This window comes from Amphiura filiformis, chromosome 6 (assembly GCF_039555335.1).
Source record: "Amphiura filiformis chromosome 6, Afil_fr2py, whole genome shotgun sequence".
NCBI classification, from domain to species: Eukaryota; Metazoa; Echinodermata; class Ophiuroidea; order Amphilepidida; family Amphiuridae; genus Amphiura; species Amphiura filiformis.
Genome location: NC_092633.1, coordinates 57,922,087 through 57,943,979, shown reverse-complemented (window position 1 = coordinate 57,943,979; position 21,893 = coordinate 57,922,087). Strand labels below are relative to the sequence as shown.

Sequence of the window (21,893 nt, the reverse complement as noted above, 5' to 3'; positions counted from 1 at the left end):
TTGTGGATAATATGTTGAAAATACGGGAAATCTATTTGCAATGTTGCATTGTATTATTTGCCATCGTCCACACAATTGATGCTTTGAAATGCGATGAATACATGGAGCTTTCGCGCTTCTCTATCAACTCCGGATACATGCTTCAAGGATATGATTTCAAGGCATTACATGCTACAAGTATAACTCACTGTAGCTTATCTTGTATCAGTTATGGGCAATGTCGTTCATTTAATTACGTCTACGACACAGGGAACTGCGAATTGAATACCATTCCGACTGAGTGTCAATCTGCCCACTTGAAGGTCGCAAATAGAACGTCTTTCTTTGGTCAACTAACTCGTCATCCATTACAGGAAGGTAAGATATTGACATGTACAACTTAACTACCCCTGTACCCTCGTTCAAGATTCTCAAAACAATTTTGCCTTTGAATTTTTAAAAGATGCTAAAATGGCAAATGTCACTGAACTTTAAATGTCACTTAAATATTCTTATTGCCCTTCATATACAACTATATTGGACCACTTAGAGCAATATGAGTCGCTGTGGATTTCCAGTTGAAATAATGATATAGTCCATTCAGGGTAACCTGCATTTTCTACAAGAACAGTTTGGACGATATGATATGTTTTTAGAGTTTGTTGGTAGCAACCAACACGACCCAATGCACCCGCTTTTCCATGGTATTCATGTTCACTATCCGTATATGATACTGATTTTATTGTTTTGGAGGTAAGTGTATTGCTATGAAATGAATGTTAGTCATCTGCCTTGTAATGTATTGTCCTGATGGTCATACACGTTATCAAAATAATCTTTATCTATGCCTGTGCAACAGGGCATAGATATTCTGCTTATGCTCTTGATTCTTCTCCTCCTTTTCCTTGATTCTTCTCCTCCTCTGCTTATGCTCCTGTATTTGCCTTTAGCTCCTTTATTTGCCTTTAGCTCAAGAACCAAAGTAGCCTCAGGGCCCATACTTGGTACAATGATGACCCATGACCCCTAAAAATTTCCTAGGGCAGTCTCTTCCCCAGAGGTCAAAGGTCACGGGCCCTAGGGGCTCAAATGTAAAAATACAAAACATGCAATTTTTCATCAAATAAAGCAATATCAGGGCCCTGAGACACTAAAACATAGGGCCGGCCATTATTCAGTAAATAAAGCAGCTACAATGCCCTGCGTTTTGATTGCCCTTTTAACATTAAACACATTACGGGGTGTCAGGATGGGTTAAGTGTGTCATGTTGGGGGGTAGGCTGGGAAACACAGGCATAGATATTCGTGTTTGCTCAAACACAACTGTGCCATTTAGTTCTTCTTCTTCTTCTTCTTCTTCTTCTTCTCCTTCTTCTTATCTATGCATGTGCAACAGGGCTTATGCTCTTTAGTCTTCTCCTTTTCCTTTTCCTGTTCCTTTTCCTTCTTCTTAAATAAAAATAAATGTAGATATTTATATAGCGCTTTTTTGCCGTAAACAGCCTCAAAGCGCTTTACATTTATTCCGCCGTGATTAGAATATGTCGGAACCACGTTTGCAGCCTACAAGTGGTGCAGGCTGGGTCCATCAGTACAACGACTGTGACTACCCCCTAATAGCTTCCCATTGCACCTGGGTGGGGTGACGCAAGCGAGACAAAGCGCCTTGCTCAAGGGCGCAACACGGTGGTGGGACGGGGAATCGAACCCACGCACATCGAGCAAGCTCTCAGATTATGAGTCCAAGGCCGTAACCACTGAGCCACCGTGCCCTCGTGTTCTGCCTTTTCTTTATTTAGCTCAAGAACCAAACTAGCCCCAGGGCCCATACTTGGTACAATGATAGCCCCTGGCCCCTAAAATGTCCTAAGGTAGTCGCGACCCCAGAGGTCAAAGCTCACGGGCCACAGGGGCCCAAATGTAAAAATACAAAGCATGCGGTTTCTCATCAAATAAAGCAGCCTCAGGGACCTGAGTTGGTACACTGATAGCCCCAGGGGTACTCTATATTTACAGGTATACATGAGCCCCATATGTCTTATAATATGGGCCCCATGGCCCCAAATGTTAAAAAAGGGTTGACAAGGCTGGCTCTAAAATTACAAGGGCTTATGTGACACACATATGACCCTGAACATGTAGATGTGCCTGTTACCCATTTCGGCCGCAGATGGTTAAGGCTAGGGGCCCCAGAGGCTCAAATGTAAAAAACAGAAGGCCGGCCATTTCTCTAATAGCACTTCACTAGTGTACTAATAGCTCTTCAACATTATATTGTTGTGTGTATATATGAACCGCATATGTCACATAATATGGGCCAAAGGGCCCCAAAACGCTTAAACATAGGGCCGGCCGTTATTCAGTAAATAAAACAGCTACAATGCCCTGCGTTGGTACACTGGTAGCCCTTTTAACATGAAACACATTACGGAGTGTCAGGATGGGTTAAGTGTGTCATGGTGGGGGGAGGCACAGGTATAGATATTCGTGTTTGCTCAAACACAACAGTGCCATATAGTTCTTCTTCCTCTTCTTCTTTTTTTTTTCTTCTTCTTCTTCTTCTTCTTCTTTTTAGCTTAATTTATTCCAATATGGTTCGGTTTTGAAATTGTGATTTTTTTTTCAAGCTAAAGGATACTTTTTTGGCACAGTATAATACATATCGATTTTCTGTCATCAAATATTTAAGTTAAGTTAAACATTACTGGAAATAGAATGGAAATAGATTAAAATAACAAAGACTTGTTACATTGAATATGTTACGTCGAATACTCGTTTTGCGTACGTGCTTTATGATTTTATTCTCATAATATCCGGGCATAATATCCAACCTGATTACGACAAGTTTGTTTTCCACGCAGAACCAATGAATTGCAATACACTTTCTGATCAGTTTTCACAACATTTTCACCGTGATCAAGAGTATGTACTGAAGAGTAATAATATCAACGTATTTGAAGACATCGACTCCTTAATATCTTGCGCTAATCATTGCGTAAACTACGCTCAATGTCGAGGATTCAGTTTTTCAGCTAGCCAGCATCAATGTGAAATCAAGGCTACGCTTGCTGACTGTAGTTTATCAGATTTGCAGTCACCCGTCTCGGATGAAGTTTATTATCATCACATAGATGGATCGTGTACCCAATCAGGTGAATTTACAGGCTTTTAGACTTGTTGCTAATTTTATTATTATTTTTATTATTATTATTATTATTATTATTATTATTATTATTATTATTATTATTATTATTATTATTATTATTATTATAATAAATAATAATAATTATTATTATTATTATTATTATTATTATTATTATTATTATTATTATTATCATTATTATTATTATTATTATTATTATTATTATTATTATTATTATGGCCATCAGGTAAGACAAATAAATAATTGGACCGGTTGTCCTCATGGTCTTTCCAAGAACTTAATCACAGTGTTGCTATTCGTTTCCTGAGAGCATGTAGCAATAATTTTGCTCTATGGCTATGGATATTATAAGCATACACACAATAAGTATAAGTATTCCAACATCTTCAAAAAATGAGTTAACACTCAATCGACCTTTATTGCTTCTACATTACAGTTTTGGATGTTTAAAGTTTTGTATTTTTCTGTTTAAACAATGTTTAAACACATCGGTTTGTTGTTATTTCATAAAGAGCTACTTTTGCAAAGCTTACCAACATCGCAATCTACCAATGATGACTTTGCCCATAAGGCTACTGACGGAGACACACGAACTTGTACGCACACAGGTACGACGAGTCACAATTTTATTAAGGGCGTACTACACCCATATATTGGTTTGATTGGTCTAAAAAAATATTTTTTCATTTATCTCGAGGCGATATATGCTCGGATCATGTGAAATTAAAAAAAATAAATAAATAAATAAAAAGGTGCTTTAACCATTGTATAGTAAGTCATTTTAGCCCTGTATATTTTTTGTTTATACTGTATCCTAGTAACTCAGATGCGTGTTTCATAACAAACCATAATTTATTCTTTTCAACATGTTCAAGCAGGGTACATGAATAGATTACATTAAATCCTTTGTTATACTCTCTATAGAAAATCTAGTGGTGCTTGCAAAATATATAACACTGAATAAATTAAATAAACACTTACACAATAGATGCATAGTCATTAGTCAATTCAATACTATAATGTGTTGTTAGGAGAAGAAAAGGCTATTAGGTCACCGTATGTCAGGTTATAGGTCAATTGGTTCAGGTCAAATTTAAGCATCAATTTTGAATACACATGTGAGAGTCTGTGGTATCATAATGAGGAATAATTTTGATATTCTGTCTTTACCTGGATATATATCGAGAAGTGCAAGGTGGATATACTAATATACCTTGGGATGTAAATAGTGAGTACAATTTGGAATGCCTAGTTGAGATGGATTTCACAAATAAATATAAAATAGTTACCAAAATCACAAAAGTTAAGATTACGGAAAACTACCCAATATGGTGGTATAGGTGACAAGAAATGCAATTTTTTTCAACATTGCTGTAGTATGGTTGTGGTAACCTGTTACCTGTGGCTTAATTAAGTTTCAGTGAAATAATGTCGCAAGTTAAAAAAACAAAATATAGCTCAACATTGAAAATAGAAGCATTTTAACCAGTTCCTTTTTGATAGTTGTGGAGCACCAAGTTCATGAAGTCATAAAAGAAATCAGGAACCACTTATTCCCATTTTACATATCAACTTTATTTCCCTAACGTGTTAGCAACACATATCCAAAATTTTAACGAAATCCGTTGATAGTAAGCTTTCCAAAATGAAGTGAATTTAAATCATCAGTGATGTACCACCTTTTGGCTTCTACTTTTAAAAGCATGTAAGCTACGTTGATACCGATGCCACCAATAAAACGAGAAGATTTGCCCCTTCATTTTGCATACCACTTTGTCCAATTTGTTTTGTAATTTCTTCACAAAATGCAAAAAAAGGCAAAAACAAATCAATGGGTGTAGTACCCCCTTAAGGGTGCAGGCAGGATCACATTTGGCGGGAAAGATTGAAAGGAATTCAACTGTATCTTCGCAAATTGAAAAAAAAAACTACACATTTGGACAAGGTTAAAAAATGTGTGTTCATTCAAAGTTACAGTGATTCCCGCCACTTTTCTGCCTACGTCCTTAAAAAGAGGTACGGTCCAACTAATACATCTGAATCCAATGTTTACAGCTTAATAATTAATTGATAATTTAAAACTTGAACTATAAATAGTTCGACGGCTGTGACAATCGGAAGGAAAGTATGACATCACATGTTGCATCTCCAATTATATACGTGCATTTAGTTTTTTGTACTGTATTGTATACATGCTGTATAAAAATGATCGTTCTTGACACATGAGTCATTTTCAACAAAACATTGAAAATACGAAATTGATATCATTTGGATTTCAAATTATACTATTAATATATTGTTATTTGAATGAAGGAAGATGATATTGCAAAATTCCCTCATAACATAAAATAAATCGTTCAATGCTTGCAAAATGTAATACACTAGTAGTTCCACTGTGCCAAGTAAAATACTATACTTTCCGACCCTTGCCTTAATTTGTTCAAGCAATATATTGAAATACAAATGTTTTAAATAAGTAGTTATTAATTCTCCATCATTTAAAAACACAAGTTTGCTTTGACAAATTTTCATTCATATCACATCACATCATTTTTATTACTAGGCATCCTTCCTTAAAAAGCGCGCTTTTTTTTTTTTTACAAATGCGCTATTTTCGTAAGCGAAAATTCTTAAACCTGAAATTTTTAGCCATTATCAATATGAAACAAAATTGCCAACAAATTTCAGCAACATGATTAAATAATTCACAAAACTTGTCGGAGAACAGTGATTTCAGCAACATGAGTAAAGAATTCACAAAAATTGTCGGAGAACGATGATTTTGATATAGCCTATACGGGAGCGTTGAAGATTAGACTTCATAGTTATGTTTTGTAATAATTGTTTTAACTGTAAAATGATACTAAATAAAACAATAATGTATAGTATATATATATCAACAAAATTATGATATAATGCATATATCAATAACCCACCTCACCCCTACAACGCACCCACACCACACACCCCACCATAACAACTTACCCACACCCGTTAAGGTGGTACTACACCCCTGATAAACTTTGTGACTAATTTTGCATATATTTTTTCAAAAATAACTACACACTGGTAACAAAAAGTTATGTATATTATAGGGCAAGAAATCCAATTACTTCACTGAAATTTCAGTGATTCAAGACGAGTGGTTCATTATGTATGTTAAGAAATGTGGTACATTCTAGCGGTACCTCTTTTTTATCATAAATAATGTACCGCCTGTCTTGAGTCACTGAAATTCCAGTGTAGTAACTGGATTCCTTGCCCCTATAATATACAAAACTTTTGTTACCAATGTGTTATTATTTTTGAGTAAAATGCAAAAATAGTCACAAATTTATCAAGGGCTGAGTACCACCTTAACGTTCAGAGTATGCAAAGTGATGACATAATGTTCTAAGAAACTTTGTTTTGCAGCCGGTGGTTACGATCAGTGGTGGATGGTCGATATGCAGAAAACAAAATGCATTAAAAATGTTATCATTTATAGAAGCTGTGACTGCTGTAGTAAGTATAATAACTTGGGGCACATTCATCTTTCTCCTATCATTACTTCTGTTAATATTCCTTGTTTTGAGGTGCAATATTTGAGTGATAACATTACATGTAATTCGCGGTTAATGAAAAGAAGGGGAAAATTTCCACCGAATACGCAGGCGCGGTAATGCGGGATTATTTTGTGGAAATCATTGGATAAATAGCGGAAACAAAATGTGTTTTTGTCAAAATCAAACCCAGCGCACTAACGTAGGAGGCAAACGTGACAACCGTTAGTTCACCGACGAACAAGCTATCAGCACTGTCATCTGTGCTCCACCCCCCAAATACAGGGCCGGATTTACCATTTTGGGGGTCACCAAAATTGGCCTATGCATCTTACTTTTAGCTCTCAAAACACCATGTTTGGGGCCAAAATAGGGTAAAATTGCAAACTATTTTCAATATTTTCAGTCGAGGTATACAATATTTCGTAAAAAATATCGTAATATTTGTTTGTGTGTATTGTATACCTCGACTGCTCACATTAGACCCAGTGTCAGTGGGAGCTGGTAGCCTAATGGATAAGGCGTCCGTCTAGAGATCGGAAGGTCGTGGGTTCGATTCCCATGCCGGCACATTCCCTTGCTTTTTTTCAAGTTGGGTTGTGCGCCGGTCGGGATTTGTATATATTTGTTGTTATGTTTAATTGTAACACTTTGTGTTGGTAAACTGTTCATTCTTTCTTATTTAATATATTCAGTTTCCTCTCGTAGCGAGCAATCGTTCCCCATTGTGTTTATTTGTACTTGTGCAGGATGCGTATTCCCATTACCTATAGTACTTTACTTCGTAAATGCTGCTGTTTTCTTCTTTTTTTGCCAAAGTTTTCATTTCAAAAATATCAAATGACAATTTGAATGACTTATCCTTCACTGAATGGGTCTTTAAAAGTTACCAACTTCTTCGCGCTCTTCGCGAGTATTTCTACTAAGGGACTAGATTTTCTCTACTTCTACCTCTATCTATCGGTTCGGAGGATATTTTCCCTCCGACGCGACGGGTAAAGGTTACTTCCACTTACCATATCCTGACGTGATTAATTTCACTATTTTCTCCAGGTAAATGGGTAGGCCTATAACAACTTCAACCTTATTTCCATAATCACGTATGGGTGACTTTTGTTCTAAATTCTAAAACATTCGGACTAATACATTTTTCCTCATTGTAACCACAACATTTGCTCAAAAAATTTCTGTAAATTGAACCAATTCATTTTATATTTGAGGAAAAGTTTTTAAACTTTCATCCAAACTATTGAATTTTCCATCGATTTAGTTGTTGTTGTTTTGACTGGGGAAATGGGGAATTATGAACGACCCTATGCCTCCTTTCGAATGATGTGCATATTTTTGTATGGATAGTAATACATAGCATGAACAGCATTTCTTAATTTTGTATCTTTTAGCCGGTATTTGTCAACTTGAAGAACCTCTTGGCATAGAGGATGGTCGGATAAGTGACAGCCAACTCACGGCTTCCACCGAATGGCATTCCAACCACGGAGCCAGATATGCTCGTTTGAATCGCCCTGCACAGTCCGGCACTTCCAGCGCATGGATTGCTTTACATAACGATGTCAACCAATGGATCCAGGCAAATCTGGGTCATTCAATGGTGGTTACTGGCGTGAAGACTCAAGGAAGAACAGAATATTCTCAATGGGTGACACAATTCAAAGTTCAATACAGTATTGACGGTAACTCTTGGACGTTTGTTCAGCAAACCAACAATCAGGGCGATAAGGTGAGCTGTTATCTTACAATTTATATTATTTATACTTCTTAGATATTATTAAAGTAAAAAAAAAACAGAAAGAAATGAGTACGTTTTTATAATTTGAGGTATTTGCGGTGACACTGTGTATACAGAACTTCAGCAACCGGGCGCGCGAATTTTTCTTGTTGAGCTAAAGGATCATGAAATGTGTAAATATAATGCGCCAAAAAAGTATCCTTACACAACAATAATCAAAATATCAAAACTGAACCATATTGGAATAAATTACTGCACATTATGACACCATATTGATTCCAATGTGACATCCAGAAGTAAAGTTACAAGCAACTGAATAGACGAAGATCCAGTTTTAAAAGTAACAAACTGGCCAATACAAGGCTCAAAAAGATTCCAACAAGTGCAACAAAGAGACAACACAGTTTCTTCAATGAAGCTTTATTTAAAGCAGTTTTTATTTCAGTTTTTACTTCTCTGTACTTTTCATAACTTTGATTTTATTTGTCAGTTCTTTTGTTTCAGTTTTCTTTTGTTCCTTTTGTTTTAAATTAAAGGCACGCATAAATTAGCCACTCACCACTCTCAAACCAGATGTCTAGTCCGTGGAGTTTTGAATAGGCCAGTTTGTCACTGGACCTTCGTCTAATCAAATGCTTGTAACTTTGCTTCTTGAAGTCACATTAGATTCAATGGGGTGTCATAATGTGCCGGATTAGATAGTATATCTATTATGAAAACAAATTTATTCCAATATGGTTCTTGGAGCAGTATATAATACTATTGAAGCTTAAATGGTCAAATATGGTTTAAATTGGAACAAATTCGCACAAATAACGCCTTAATTTGTTTTTTGGGGTTTGTTTGAGCTGAAATGGTCAAATTAATTTCGTCAAAATCACATGCACACCGACATTTCTCTTCGTTTTCCCTCCCATTTCTCTTCTTGATGATAATCAAATCATTATATTCCCTATTACAGATATTTGTGGGAAACACAGACCCCACTACGGCCGTCACCAACTGTTTCCCTACACAGGTTACAGCGGTTTATATCAGAATAGTCCCTACCGCCTGGAACGGACACATCAGCTTGCGTTTTGAACTCGTTGGTTGTGAAGGTAATTCATGTTGTTCTTGCTATTTCCAAATAATTATGTCGACAAGATGGGGCAGTCGTCGCAGGCAATTCAAAACCTTTTTTTTTTATTGTCCCACGTGCCAAGAAATTTGTTGGTAACAGAGCCTTTTCCATTGTTGCCGCATGCCTTTGGAATGAACTACCCACTAATATTTGAAACCAAAACAACATTACCACTTCCTAACGCCTTCTTAAATCTCACATATTCTAATGTTCGTTAGAATGTCTCTTTATGTTTATCTTTATGTTTCTGTTTATCAATCGAGATGAATAATAAACACCGATAAATATTAATATACTTTCCAGTCAAAAATTCGAAGTATTCCCATATTGCGACCCCCCCCCCCTCCCCCTCTGTATTTTAGCTATACAAGATTTCTATGATGTTGGTGTCAATAGATAAGTATAGGTGTCCTATATCCATTTCCAACAAGATACACAAAACCCCAGATTGGCGTCAAAATGACAATAACATCATATTTGACTAAAATAGAAATGATATAACCCCACCGTCTAAGTTGGACGACCTACCAAATCCCCGATACAATTGAGCAGAAAGGATGTGGTACCGTAAAAACTCGATAGTTAGTATATGTGCTTACCATCGGGCACTTTTGAAAACGTGATATTGTACCAAAGTCCGGCCCTTCATCAACTGAGCTGATGGGGTTGAGACACAAATGTGCACGTTTACTTGTTCGTATAATTATGTGTATCGATGATTTGCACAAAACCCTTTACACTTTCCTGAGTGGGGCACTTCATGTTTGCATGTTTTGAAAGCGCTCGATAGTAAGCACATATGTGACGTGTCATGTCAAAAGGAGACACTTTTGGGCAGGTTATCAATTTTGAGGTTTTTACACATCTTAAATATAGAGATATTTTGCTCCACAATGCCGTTTTCCCCAATGAAATCAGACATTTCTAAGCGAAGATATTGATTTCGTAAGTTATGGTATTATAAAATTGGAAATTGAGATATCGGCCTTTAAAAATATTATTGACAATGTTGAGAGTAGGAATTACCAAAATAAATGTCTCAAAAAATACAAGATGCCAGTTATATTTCGGTCTGAAACTATCAGACAATATTCTAAACACTAATAACATCACAAATTCGCAACAAACCCAAATTGTGAAAAAATCTCCCCGGGCAGATTTTTAGCTATTTCTCCATTTGCGATCCTGCCCAAAAGTGTCTCCTTTTGACATGACACGTCACATATGCTAACTATCGAGTTTTTACGGTATGACAATTACGTAGAACCGTTTTGCGGTTTGTTTGAGCATTTTACGGTGCGAGGAAGAACATTCGAACAGGGAACTGGTGGGGCAATCCTCCACCGTCGGAGCATTCACACACACACTGCGGGGTTCATCTAACGGTGCAGTTTGTCTTTGACCAAGATCATTTTCAAGTACCAGATCAAAGCCCGATATTTCATGATTCTTGCAACAAACGAACATATGGAATAAAGCCGTGAATAATTATCGGCACAAAATGCGCTATTTTCTTCACCTGTTCATCACATTTCGTCGGCTTTTAAGTAACAATTCCTAATATATTTATTCACATAAATCACATAAAATCACAATTGCTATTAATATTAATATACATATGTATATCTATAATATAAGAGTCACAGAAATGCAGTGAGAGTGCTCAATACAACTGGTGTAGAGCCTAATAAAATATATAAATATACACGTTAATTAAACATTTTGTGCTACTCGGAGTTTCACGCACGTACGATCAGTACGGCGATCATCAGGCAACTAATGCTTGATAACACAGATCATTTTTTCTTTTTTTGTTTCGGTCGGGCGGTTTGCGTCGATGGTTACCATGACGGCATTTAGAAACAAGCTCATTACGCCTATTGATTGAGACTTCTGAATCGTGTCTAGTACTGTATAAGATATGGAGCTTTTCCTCCATACAGAGATTGCATTGGCCTGAACTGCGCCTATGGGTATTAGAATACTTGAGAATTTCCCATGAGATTGAGTAGTTGAGTTTTTTTCTTTTACAGTCCCAGACATACTTTGAAAGTTCAAAGTATATATATGTATATGTATGTATATCTATATGTATGTTTTTATTCAGAGGAACATCTTCATGGTGCTGTTGTTCGTGTTGGCATGAATTCCAACAGAACCAATTTAGAATGTGGGGCTGAAGTGAATATAACACAAATCAACCCAAGACCTATGGTTGAGATACAATGTGATACCTGTGGCCGATATTTGAGCGTCCATTTACCAGATACATCAAATGGAGTATTAAGGATTTGTGAACTTCTTGCATACGTTGACGTATGTCCAACGCACACAGGTAAGAACATAATATCTAGGGTCATCATACCAAGCTTTGTGAATTTTACATAGGGACGAATACCATAATACTAACATGTTAATTGTCTTGCGCAAGGCGTCGAGCTAGCATGCGGCAATAAATATTATCACTCAGTAGACATGATTATTGAATAAATATACACAAAAACCAACTTACCAATCTTCTAATATAACACGAATTGTCCATGTTTTAAATCGTGATGATGTAGGCTATTCCTTTCCAACATGTCCAACACTTTCAAAGTATAATATTCATAACTCGTAGTCTTTTGCGCGCTTCCAGTGCACTGGCCCGAGAGCAATAGTTGTTATTGCGTAGGCATAGGTATACTTTGAAGCTAATCAGTACTAGTAAACAGGTAAACATATCTAGGTCCAAATTAAGTAGATCCTGCGCATTGACAGTCTGTATTGGAGAAGTGACTGGAGGCATTGAGCAAGTTGAAGGTGCTTTTGTATGATCATGTTGGCTTAGGCCTATAATACCTGGCACGTTTGTAGCAGTCGAACTAGGATTAGGAAAATACAGGGAACACTGAGTCTATCTTGTTGGTTAGGGTTCGATTGTATTCCGTTGACCTCCGTCCATGACACTTTTGCTCAGCGTTTTTATCTTCGCGTCTTCAGTCACTCGTTGATATAAAGTAAAAATACTTTACGGACCTGCTACTGTCTTTATCTGTGATGGTGCTGATTTTTTCTGGTGAGAATACTCGGTTCATCGCTATTCATGTGTACTGAATGATAAGATATTATATATTATATATTATATTCGAAATATTATATTCGTATCAGTTATCATGGCCATGGGTGGCGCATTTTACCCTTTTTACGTGAAATTTTATGTCTACCGGGCTAAACAGAATATCCACAGTTCACTTATGATCAATTTGTGCCCGGTAGCTAGAGTTGGTCAGCCCAGTAAGCGCCGTATTCTGCCCACCCCATTTTAGTAAATAAACTAGTAAGGGCACGGTGGCTCAGTGGTTACGGCCTTGGACTCATAATCCGAGAGCTTGCTCGACGTGCGTCCACCGTCTTGCGCCCTTGGGCAAGGCGCTTTGCCTCGCTTGCCTCACCCCACCCAGGTGCAATGGGAAGCTGTTAGGGGTAGTCACAGTCGTTGTACTGATGGACCCTGCGCCACTTGTAGGCTGCAAACGTGGTTCCGACATATTCTAATGACGGCGGAATAAATGTAAAGCGCTTTGAGGCTGTTTGCGGCATAAAGCGCTATATAAATATCTACATTTTTTTTTAACTCATCCTTTTGCGAGCTGAATGCTTTTTAAAGCCCATCACTTTCGGTCATGTTTGACATCTTTGTATAGGAATACATTAGAGTGTTCTTTTTTCTCTTGTTTTTTTTTTTTTTTTTAGAATTGCCATCATGTGCAGCCATAAGAAACGCTTGTTATTCTAGTGGGAGTGGAACATATGAGATTGACCCCGATGGACCTAATAATGGCGTCGAACCATTTACAGTACAGTGTGATATGAACTCAGGTTGGAAGCATTTGATTGGATATAAAGCCGTGACTACGTTTTGACCTTACTCTCCATATCTAATATGTCACCATTCCGGAACAATCTTCCATCAATTATAGCACATTACGTAATTTCTAAATATAGCTCATTATATCACCACAAGCCAATCAGAATCGTTAGTTACTGTAATAGCGCCACCACTTACTACTGTAGCATTCATGACCATTCTAGTGCTTTACATTATGTATGATTGTTTACTAGCATTTTCCATCGAAGTTCTAGAACATTCCATGTACAAACAAATGGAGATAAATATCCTTCTTCATTCTCCCAACCCCGCGATCGCACACCCTGGCCATCAGGTATTAACGTTGTTTATGCCCGGCTCTCGATCAATCACGCACGCTGTTAGATAGCGAGTATGAACAATTGGATTAGTCTCAAACATCCATGTCTTTAAAATTTATACTGTTGTCGGAATTCACTCTTGTCTTTTTATACTATTTACAAAGGTGTAACAATAATCGGTCATGATAGTGAAGGTGACGTTGAAACCCCACCTGGTTTTGAGACCCCTGGCTCTTATATCAAGGAGATTGTATACCAAGCTAGCATTCCGCAGATTACAGCTCTTATTGACGTATCTACTCACTGTGAACAATACATAAACTATGAATGTCATGGTACTTTGGCGTATTATGGAGGTATGTCTCTAAATAAAAAAAATAAATAAGAAGAGACACACTATCGTACACCCTCGCATACACACCCCTACCTACCCCACACGAGCACATCCCACCCGTACACACACCCCAATACCCCACCAACCATGACTCGGTACCTTGGCAGAAATGTTAAAACATAGACAGGAGGTTGAGAGTTCATAAAGAGCAATGCTGGGTCAAGTGGTTACAACAATCGGTCGTTTCAAATATTGAGTTTTAGTATTGAGTTTGGTTTTGGTCACGTGGTTTCCTATTATCATGTCTAAGCTATTGAGTGTCGTCATTATTGATGTCTTTGTTTTTACCCTTTGTTAGAAACTTAAAATTTGTAGTAAGGAGTTTCGGTTTTCATATCAGTTTGTTAAATAACCATGTGAACAACATAGTCGCTTGGTTTGAAGTTACCTGACAAAAGAAATGTTTAAATTTCGCAGTGCAATAATATTCACGAGCAGGGAAATATATCATGTTAATCTGTATTCAAAAGCGTGCTTTAGAAAATCCAATAAGTCTCGGATCTCTGCATGGGTACGTAGTTGATAAATGTGACTCCGATTTTCAACACGCGCTCCTCTTTTCACTGAACTACTAAACAGTCAAAATTACAGATTACGCAATTACGCAAAGACTGCTTTGGGACAATCGTTAGGCATCATTGAACAATTTTACAGCAAAACAAACAAAAAAACAAAAACAAAAGTTCTTTTGCGGATTCGTTTACATTTTTACTTTTGGTGCAACTTTAGAATGAGAGTCTCATGTAAACCCTTTTAAGTGTAAAAGCCGATCTATTAATAGGATGTTCACTGTCGATACATTTGATGCTAGAACGGTTTCCTACTGTCCGTGTGTGTGCACTCACCCATGTATTGTCTATGCAAACACAGCTCCATGCTCCAAGCCCTGATAAATGGTAACAGTAATTGGTGTGGTCCAATTTATAGGCATAAAACGGGGTGTTTCAAGAAATTCCATATTCCACCAGAAAACATTAACCAAACTGTCTCCTGATTGGTCAGTAAACAGAGAGGACCTTCCTTTATAAAGGGATCAACTTTTTAAAAAAATGAGATGAAAACAACAACAGGTTGAAGTGACACCATTCTGTGCTGAAACGCAATTATCTCCGAATTTGGATTGATTCAGACAAGCAAACTTACATACTCATAAAATGTAACTAATTTTGAAGACAAAATGTGCAGGATGTTAAGAAATTAAAGAATGTTTAATCCTACCAAAACCCATCTCAAATTATGCACTTCTGGCTCTGGATTACCATGTCCATTTCATATGCTATATCCATCATGGCTTCCATGCACACACAGTATTGCTCAATGTAGTAAAGATAACCTTTGCGTTGGAGCAAATTTCTCACAATTGGTAGTGATTAATGTTACCAAACTTATGCCATGATGAAATATAATAATTTTTAAGATAAAATGTGATGACCTTAAAAGATTGAACAATGTTTAAGACTGCCGCTATTCATTTGAAATAACGCACTTATTGATCATCTCCTCTATGGAGATATTTTCCATGGCAGCCATCTATGATCATGCTTGAGGTTCCACCAAACAAACCATGGGTTTTGAGGTCTTATATTTTTTTGTTATATGTCAACAAAATCGCTTAAATTTTCAGGAAGATCTTATTTCATGTTGTTATAAGCAAATATAATGTTCCAGATAACGCTAGTTAATAAATACATTAAGAAAAAGTACCTTATAATTGCACTTTCTGTTAGTATTCCTTTTTGGACTTAAACTTTTTAACATGTTCTAGCAGCCCTATATAAAACCGTGACACTCGAAAGGCCATATCTCTGAAATCAAACGTCCGATTAAGATTATTTAAACGCCAAAATGTTTCTTTCATGAATTCCCATCCTAAGTTAGGTCTGAATCAATTTAAAAGTACTTCAATTTTTAGTGGACATGCCTACTATTAAAGCGTGATCCATATAAAATGTTGTTCAACATTTTTAACAATAATGTTTTTGAATGGTAAATATTTTACAGCTGATGTTTGCAGACCAGGATGGCCAATAGTAAACCGTGCACGTGTAGACCTCGATGGTTTCACGATGGTATCACCAGATAAGCCGTTTCTTTGCAGTGGTCAAATTACAAAATGGACATATCAAGGAAAGTCCTCAGGAACATTTCGGGCTATAGTATTCAGACCGGTTATGGGATCTGTTACTCAATTTCAAATTGTCGGCATAAATGACATACCAGCAGGTGCCGTTAATACACCAGTCAATTATATAGTGCCTGAAAATGACCGCATTACAGTCAAATATGGAGATGTGATTGGATGGTCATTTGGCGGTGGTGTGATAACACATAATGGAGGAGGGGGGAGCTACAATGTACGATGGGTTGGCGGAAATTTACATGCCAGCTTAGTAGTCGAGCAAATAGTTGATATCAATGGTGGTGTGGGAGTACGGGAATACTCAATTGAAGCTACGGTCGATTCTTTTGAAGGTAAGACAATAATATTCCACCAACATTTTTGTCCCGATAAAAAGTAGCATGACACAGTTCATTTTATGCGGCCCATACACGATCAATTAATTGATTGATCAATATTGACGGTTGGACAATAAAATCACCATTGATATTCGTGTGTACAGTGCACAATGGCAGATTTTGTACCCACTCTTGTACAAGGGTCTTTGATATTGATCAATCAAATTAATCGTGTATAGGGTTTACATTCAGCCCGATATTACTATTGTCTGTCCAAATAACTTAGACACCCGGATTTTAGGATATATTTCGAAAAGTTTTCACTTTGGCAAAAAGTCATGAAAGAAAAGTTGTTAAACACGGTCAGACCTAACAGAAATTATTAGTAAAGTGAAAAAAAAATATTCTTCCTTCTCTACTTTTATTCAATTTTGACCGATTTACAGCAATATATCTGGGTCCAGCCGAATATTCCTAATGACTTGAAACTTTTGATGGGATAATCTATTTACAGTAAGGGGTGCTTGAACATTGTAATCATGTATATTGATCAGTGATGCCACCCTTTTTTCTTTTATCCTTTTACTAATTCACAATAATGGTGGTCTACTCAAATGCATTCAACAAAAGCATGTTTGCAATCTACCGCGTGAGGTCGTTTCACACGCATAACAAATACTACGATCAAATAGATTGATGACAATATTTGATTGAATGGACTGGACTGTGCCATGAATTCGGTGAAGGACACAGGTTCAAATCCTTTGTTTGGAGCCAAACAGTAATTTCATGCATAACTCAAAAGATGTCACAGTTGGTGCATTATAACAAATGATAGGGCAAGTTACTATGCGTCTGGAGTGTATTGTGAATTATACTCCTAACATCAGAACATTCATAGGGTATACAATTTATATTTTCTTGGAATTGGGCCAAGCCAAAAGCATGCACAGAACAAGATTCAAATACTGCGCCGAATTGTTGTAATTGGTTAAGGGACAGCTGGGATCACTGAGTTAATACACTAAGAATAAATATCCCAATTAGAAACACTGTCTGCATTTTATGAACTGAATTATATTTTTCATTTTTATAAAATGTTTTTGGTGAGCAGTATAACTAATTTACTATTCATCCATTCACTATCCAAAATCACAATACCTACAAATCTGTATAATAAGACCTTCCAAAATAATGGTACCCAACTTCTACCGGACTATTTTTAAAGTGTTGAGAAAAACCTTCCAATTTCAATAGAATTTCTGGTAAACTCTCACTCAATGCTTTGGAAACACAAAAATCCCGTTAGGTCTCAGCGAATGTTAACACTTTTCTTTCATGACTTTCTTTGAAAGTGGATATTTTTTCAAATAAGTAACAAAAACTGGGTGTCTAAGTTAATTGGACAGACAATAAGTGAAATATTTTGCCGATCCTTCACCGGTCTAGGCTATGCAACATCGCGATATTGTTGTTATTACTTTTGTTGTTGTTATTGTTATTTTGTTTGTTTTTTGACCTTAAATATAACTTAATCTTAAATATAACTATTAGGGCCTACCGTCACAAACCGTGCAACTGATGGATAACACGTCGCTAATGTAGCTCCGTTCACATGCTTGTGGGTATAGAGATAGTATATCGGCAGTAAATATATATCTTCGAGAAAATTGTACCGTATTTTAAATGTGTTGAAATTTAACATTAAAATGAAAAAAGTGCTATTTTTGAACTATAGATAATTGAGCTTGTACTAGGAACAATCATCAGGAATGTTGCAATTCGGAAATAGCAACTATAGGGAAGATCCTTTGAACATCACCATAATCACTACCATACCGTGGCTAATAAAAACAGCTATTAAAGTCCAACAAACGCACATTTTAATGCTTTGTGGTTAAATTGTGCTATAGGACAGTTATTTGACTTTTAAAACCTTAAAATACCACTTAAATGCCAGAATCAATAATTAATAAAAAATCAATTCATAATTTTAAAAAAGAAAATCAAATATTTGATTGTTTTATATGAAAATCAGTCGGCAAGCTCTTAAGATTGACACACTAAAATAAGATTATTCGTGGCTAGTGTCCTTTCGTATCTAACTTCGGGGATAAAAAATTATGTACGTAATAACATTGTAATCACTAAAATAAGATTATAAACGGTCAAAGGAGGGTAGAAAGGGGGTCAATATGTTCAGCGGCAAAACATGCTAAAATCACTAAGTTTAAGGATTCCAACTAAACCCATTATTTTGGTTCATTATGGCGCTACCTTAACCCAAAAGCAATAATAACAAAATCAACCAAACTTATTACCATATCAAAAACATGTGGGTTTTTTTCAGAATTATTCTTTTTGCAACTAAAACTCGTATTATTTTTCGTATCATTTTGCTGCAGCGGAATGGAACGTATGGTGGGAATCACGAGATAGTCAAAATATGTGTAACTTTGCAAATGTACCATCAGGGACAGCATATTGTAACCAGCAACCGGAACCAGGTATTTTGAATTTCCCATATAGCATAGCAAACACTTTAATATTATAATGAATTATTAACATTTGATGTGATTTGAAAAGGTCCCCAGCAAACACAAAAACGTTTTTAAAACGTTTTAAATAAGTTATATTTTGGGTTTTGGTTTAGGTAAAAATGTTTTAATAACATTAAAATGTCGGGTTATATAAAAGTCATGAAATCGTTTTAAAACGTTTTGTATGAAAACATACTACAACAATATTTTTAAAATGTTTTCGAAATGTCATTGTTAACTATTTTTGTAAACATTTTGGCCAAATATTTTGTCAACACTTAAATAACATTATGTTAAAATATTTGCACCCAGCAAACACAGAAATGTTCTTAAAATGTTTTTTACAAAACGTTTTAATAACATTTAAATGTCGGGTTATATAAAGGTCGTGAAAACATTTTAAAAACGTTATTGTAAATATTTTGGGCAAACATTTTTTGCAAAATATTTTTTCAACCCCAAAATAATATTCTGTTGAGAATGATTTGTACCAAGTTTTCAAAAATGTTTTTGGAATGTTATTAAAACGTTTTTAAATGTTTTCTGTAAAACATTTGTGTTTGCTGTGCAGTAAATTACCAACAAATGTTATTTAATGTTATGAAAACGTTTTATACCATTAATGTACCCTTTAAATAACCCGACATTTAAACGATTTCTGACAACCTTTTGCGAATGATGTCGAAAACGTTTTGTGTTTGCTGGGTCGTCCGACGTCTATTATATACTGTCTAGAAAGATACTCTTTTTCATAATGGCTACCAATCACGCACAATGTTCAAAAAATTAAAAAGACCGCGGTCAACGTCGGATTACAGCTAACTAAATTTTTCGCAAGTCCAAATCAATGTTAGTGTTCTAAATTAATCACGCCAAAAATTGTCATTGCTCAAACAAGTGTGACCTTTCTCGTTTGGTGTTTTGGTCACGCAAATTTCCCCTTGCCCTGCGTGACCAGATTGACAGCCTGATGTTTTTATCATATAGGCCTGATATACGTTCTGTTTTGATTTTATGAACAAGATTAAATAAATAACTATTTCCGATTATTTTAAGGTTGTGATAATGGTGGCGTTTGTAACTGTATCACCAACGACGACGTGCAAAGATCTGATGAAGGCGTACTTTCTGACAAATCCATACTACCTGTTACAAAAATACATTCTGGAGGTACCGGGGGAGGTAGCTCGGAGAGAGTGATATTCAAACTTGGTGCCTTAAAGTGCTCAGGATGAGTTTCTTTCAATGTTAAAGACTTGTGTATTTTTAGAAATAATTAAAGTAAAAGATAACGACCGATCACGGTCCGACAAGGATTCGACAGAAATATGAAAGTCAATCGCGTGGAAGGGACACGTAATAAACAATATAGTCAAAGCAGCTTTCAACTACTCCCATCTGGAAAATCCATATCGTAACTTATGCTCCCGGCATTGTTCAAATTCATCAAGATTTCTAACGTATTCCTAACGTTTTCCTGCATCGTTTTTAGGACATAATATAGAAACAGTGCCCAAAATATATGTGCCCCCCCTCGACCTGCCAAAATCGCTTGTCCCGCCCCTTTCGACCTGCCAAAAATGCTTGCCCCCCCCTCCTTTTTTGGCCTGCAAAAAAAACTTCGCCCCCCCCCCCGCCTATAATTCACCACCCGGGGTTACACATAATTATTTCACCACCCCTTACTACCTCGGTCGCCATTTAATCCCAAAAGCGTTGCTTCACATTGGCTTCATTATGGTGGCGTAATGTGACCTTACGACACTATGGCATAAAGCGAGATGATACGCCATTATGACGTGAAATGTTTTTCATTTAGTCGATATTTATTAGTTTGTTTTCTATTATAAAATGTTATATAAAGAAAGTGGGCAGACTATCTGCTGTGCCCTAGGAGGACATCAGTCAATGTGAGACATTAAATAATAAATGCGCGTATCACAAAGGATACATGCCATGGAGCTTATATAACGAGGAGAAGCAACAGATTACGTAACGCATTGTTCCTTTGTGCCGATTTGATTTGCCGACAAGCTATTCATCGAGAGTTACCTTTTGTTCAGGATAAAAGAGTTCCGCCATTCAATCGGGAACCGACCTGACAGCGTATTAACGCTTTACCAGGTAGGCTACTGTCAATAAGTGATCAAATGAAAGCCATGTGAAAGCGCCCACTTGAGCGAGAAGTACCTTTTGTTCTCATACAGCCCACGGATGTGATTGAGTCTTCGCCAGCACACAAATGAACACTTTACAGTCGATGTACATCCGGGTTGCTCATCCGGGTTGCTGATCGATTACCCGTAACAACGTGGCGTGGCTGGCAGTTATGGTCCATGTGTATCTGGGTCACTTTCTATCAATTGACTATTTCGCAGTATATGTTGTTATCATGGTTAAAGGCCTATTCAATATTAAAGTCAAATGGGTTTTTTTAATATCAATTTTAAAAGCCAGGGGCAAGTGAGGAAGAGAAGGAGGTGTCGAGGGGTGAAAAGAGGAAAAGTGGGTGGGCGATTGAGATTGGAGGGGAGAAGACAGAAAGAACGGAAGAGGGGGAGAGGAGAGCGATGGAGTGATATGCCCCTAAAGTGTAGGAATAAGAAAGAATAAGTGCAGAGAAAGGAAAAGAAGGGAATGAATAAAGGAAATACTAATTATTTTTACTACTACTATTATTATTACTATTACTAATTATAGAAACTAAACACATAACAGCGCTAGGCACCCATTCAATGATTCCAAAACCTTTATGCG

At 36.5% G+C, this 21,893-nt stretch overlaps 1 protein-coding gene and 1 long non-coding RNA gene across 2 annotated transcripts; both read left to right on the top strand.

The window, feature by feature from the left end:
• Positions 1 to 3,750, top strand: LOC140154296 (uncharacterized). Its single transcript, XR_011859299.1, has 3 exons — positions 1 to 357; positions 2,841 to 3,131; positions 3,655 to 3,750. It is a non-coding gene; the product is annotated as an uncharacterized lncRNA (long non-coding RNA).
• A 2,133-nt stretch (positions 3,751 to 5,883) lies between these two features.
• LOC140154659 (uncharacterized) lies at positions 5,884 to 20,664 on the top strand. The gene is made up of 10 exons (XM_072177226.1): positions 5,884 to 5,887; positions 6,557 to 6,646; positions 8,085 to 8,422; positions 9,393 to 9,531; positions 11,662 to 11,889; positions 13,290 to 13,415; positions 13,910 to 14,101; positions 16,141 to 16,611; positions 19,002 to 19,103; positions 20,193 to 20,664. The coding sequence occupies exons 1-10, from the start codon at positions 5,884 to 5,886 to the stop codon at positions 20,369 to 20,371; spliced, it is 1,869 nt and encodes a 622-aa protein (XP_072033327.1). The 3' UTR covers positions 20,372 to 20,664.
• The last annotated feature ends 1,229 nt before the right edge of the window (positions 20,665 to 21,893 follow it).

Excerpts from the sequence above, each read along its gene's own strand:
- LOC140154659 (XM_072177226.1), top strand. Across the intron at positions 8,423-9,392 it reads CCAACAATCAGGGCGATAAG|ATATTTGTGGGAAACACAGA; the intron begins GTGAGCTGTTAT and ends TCCCTATTACAG. Across the intron at positions 11,890-13,289 it reads CGTATGTCCAACGCACACAG|AATTGCCATCATGTGCAGCC; the intron begins GTAAGAACATAA and ends TTTTTTTTTTAG.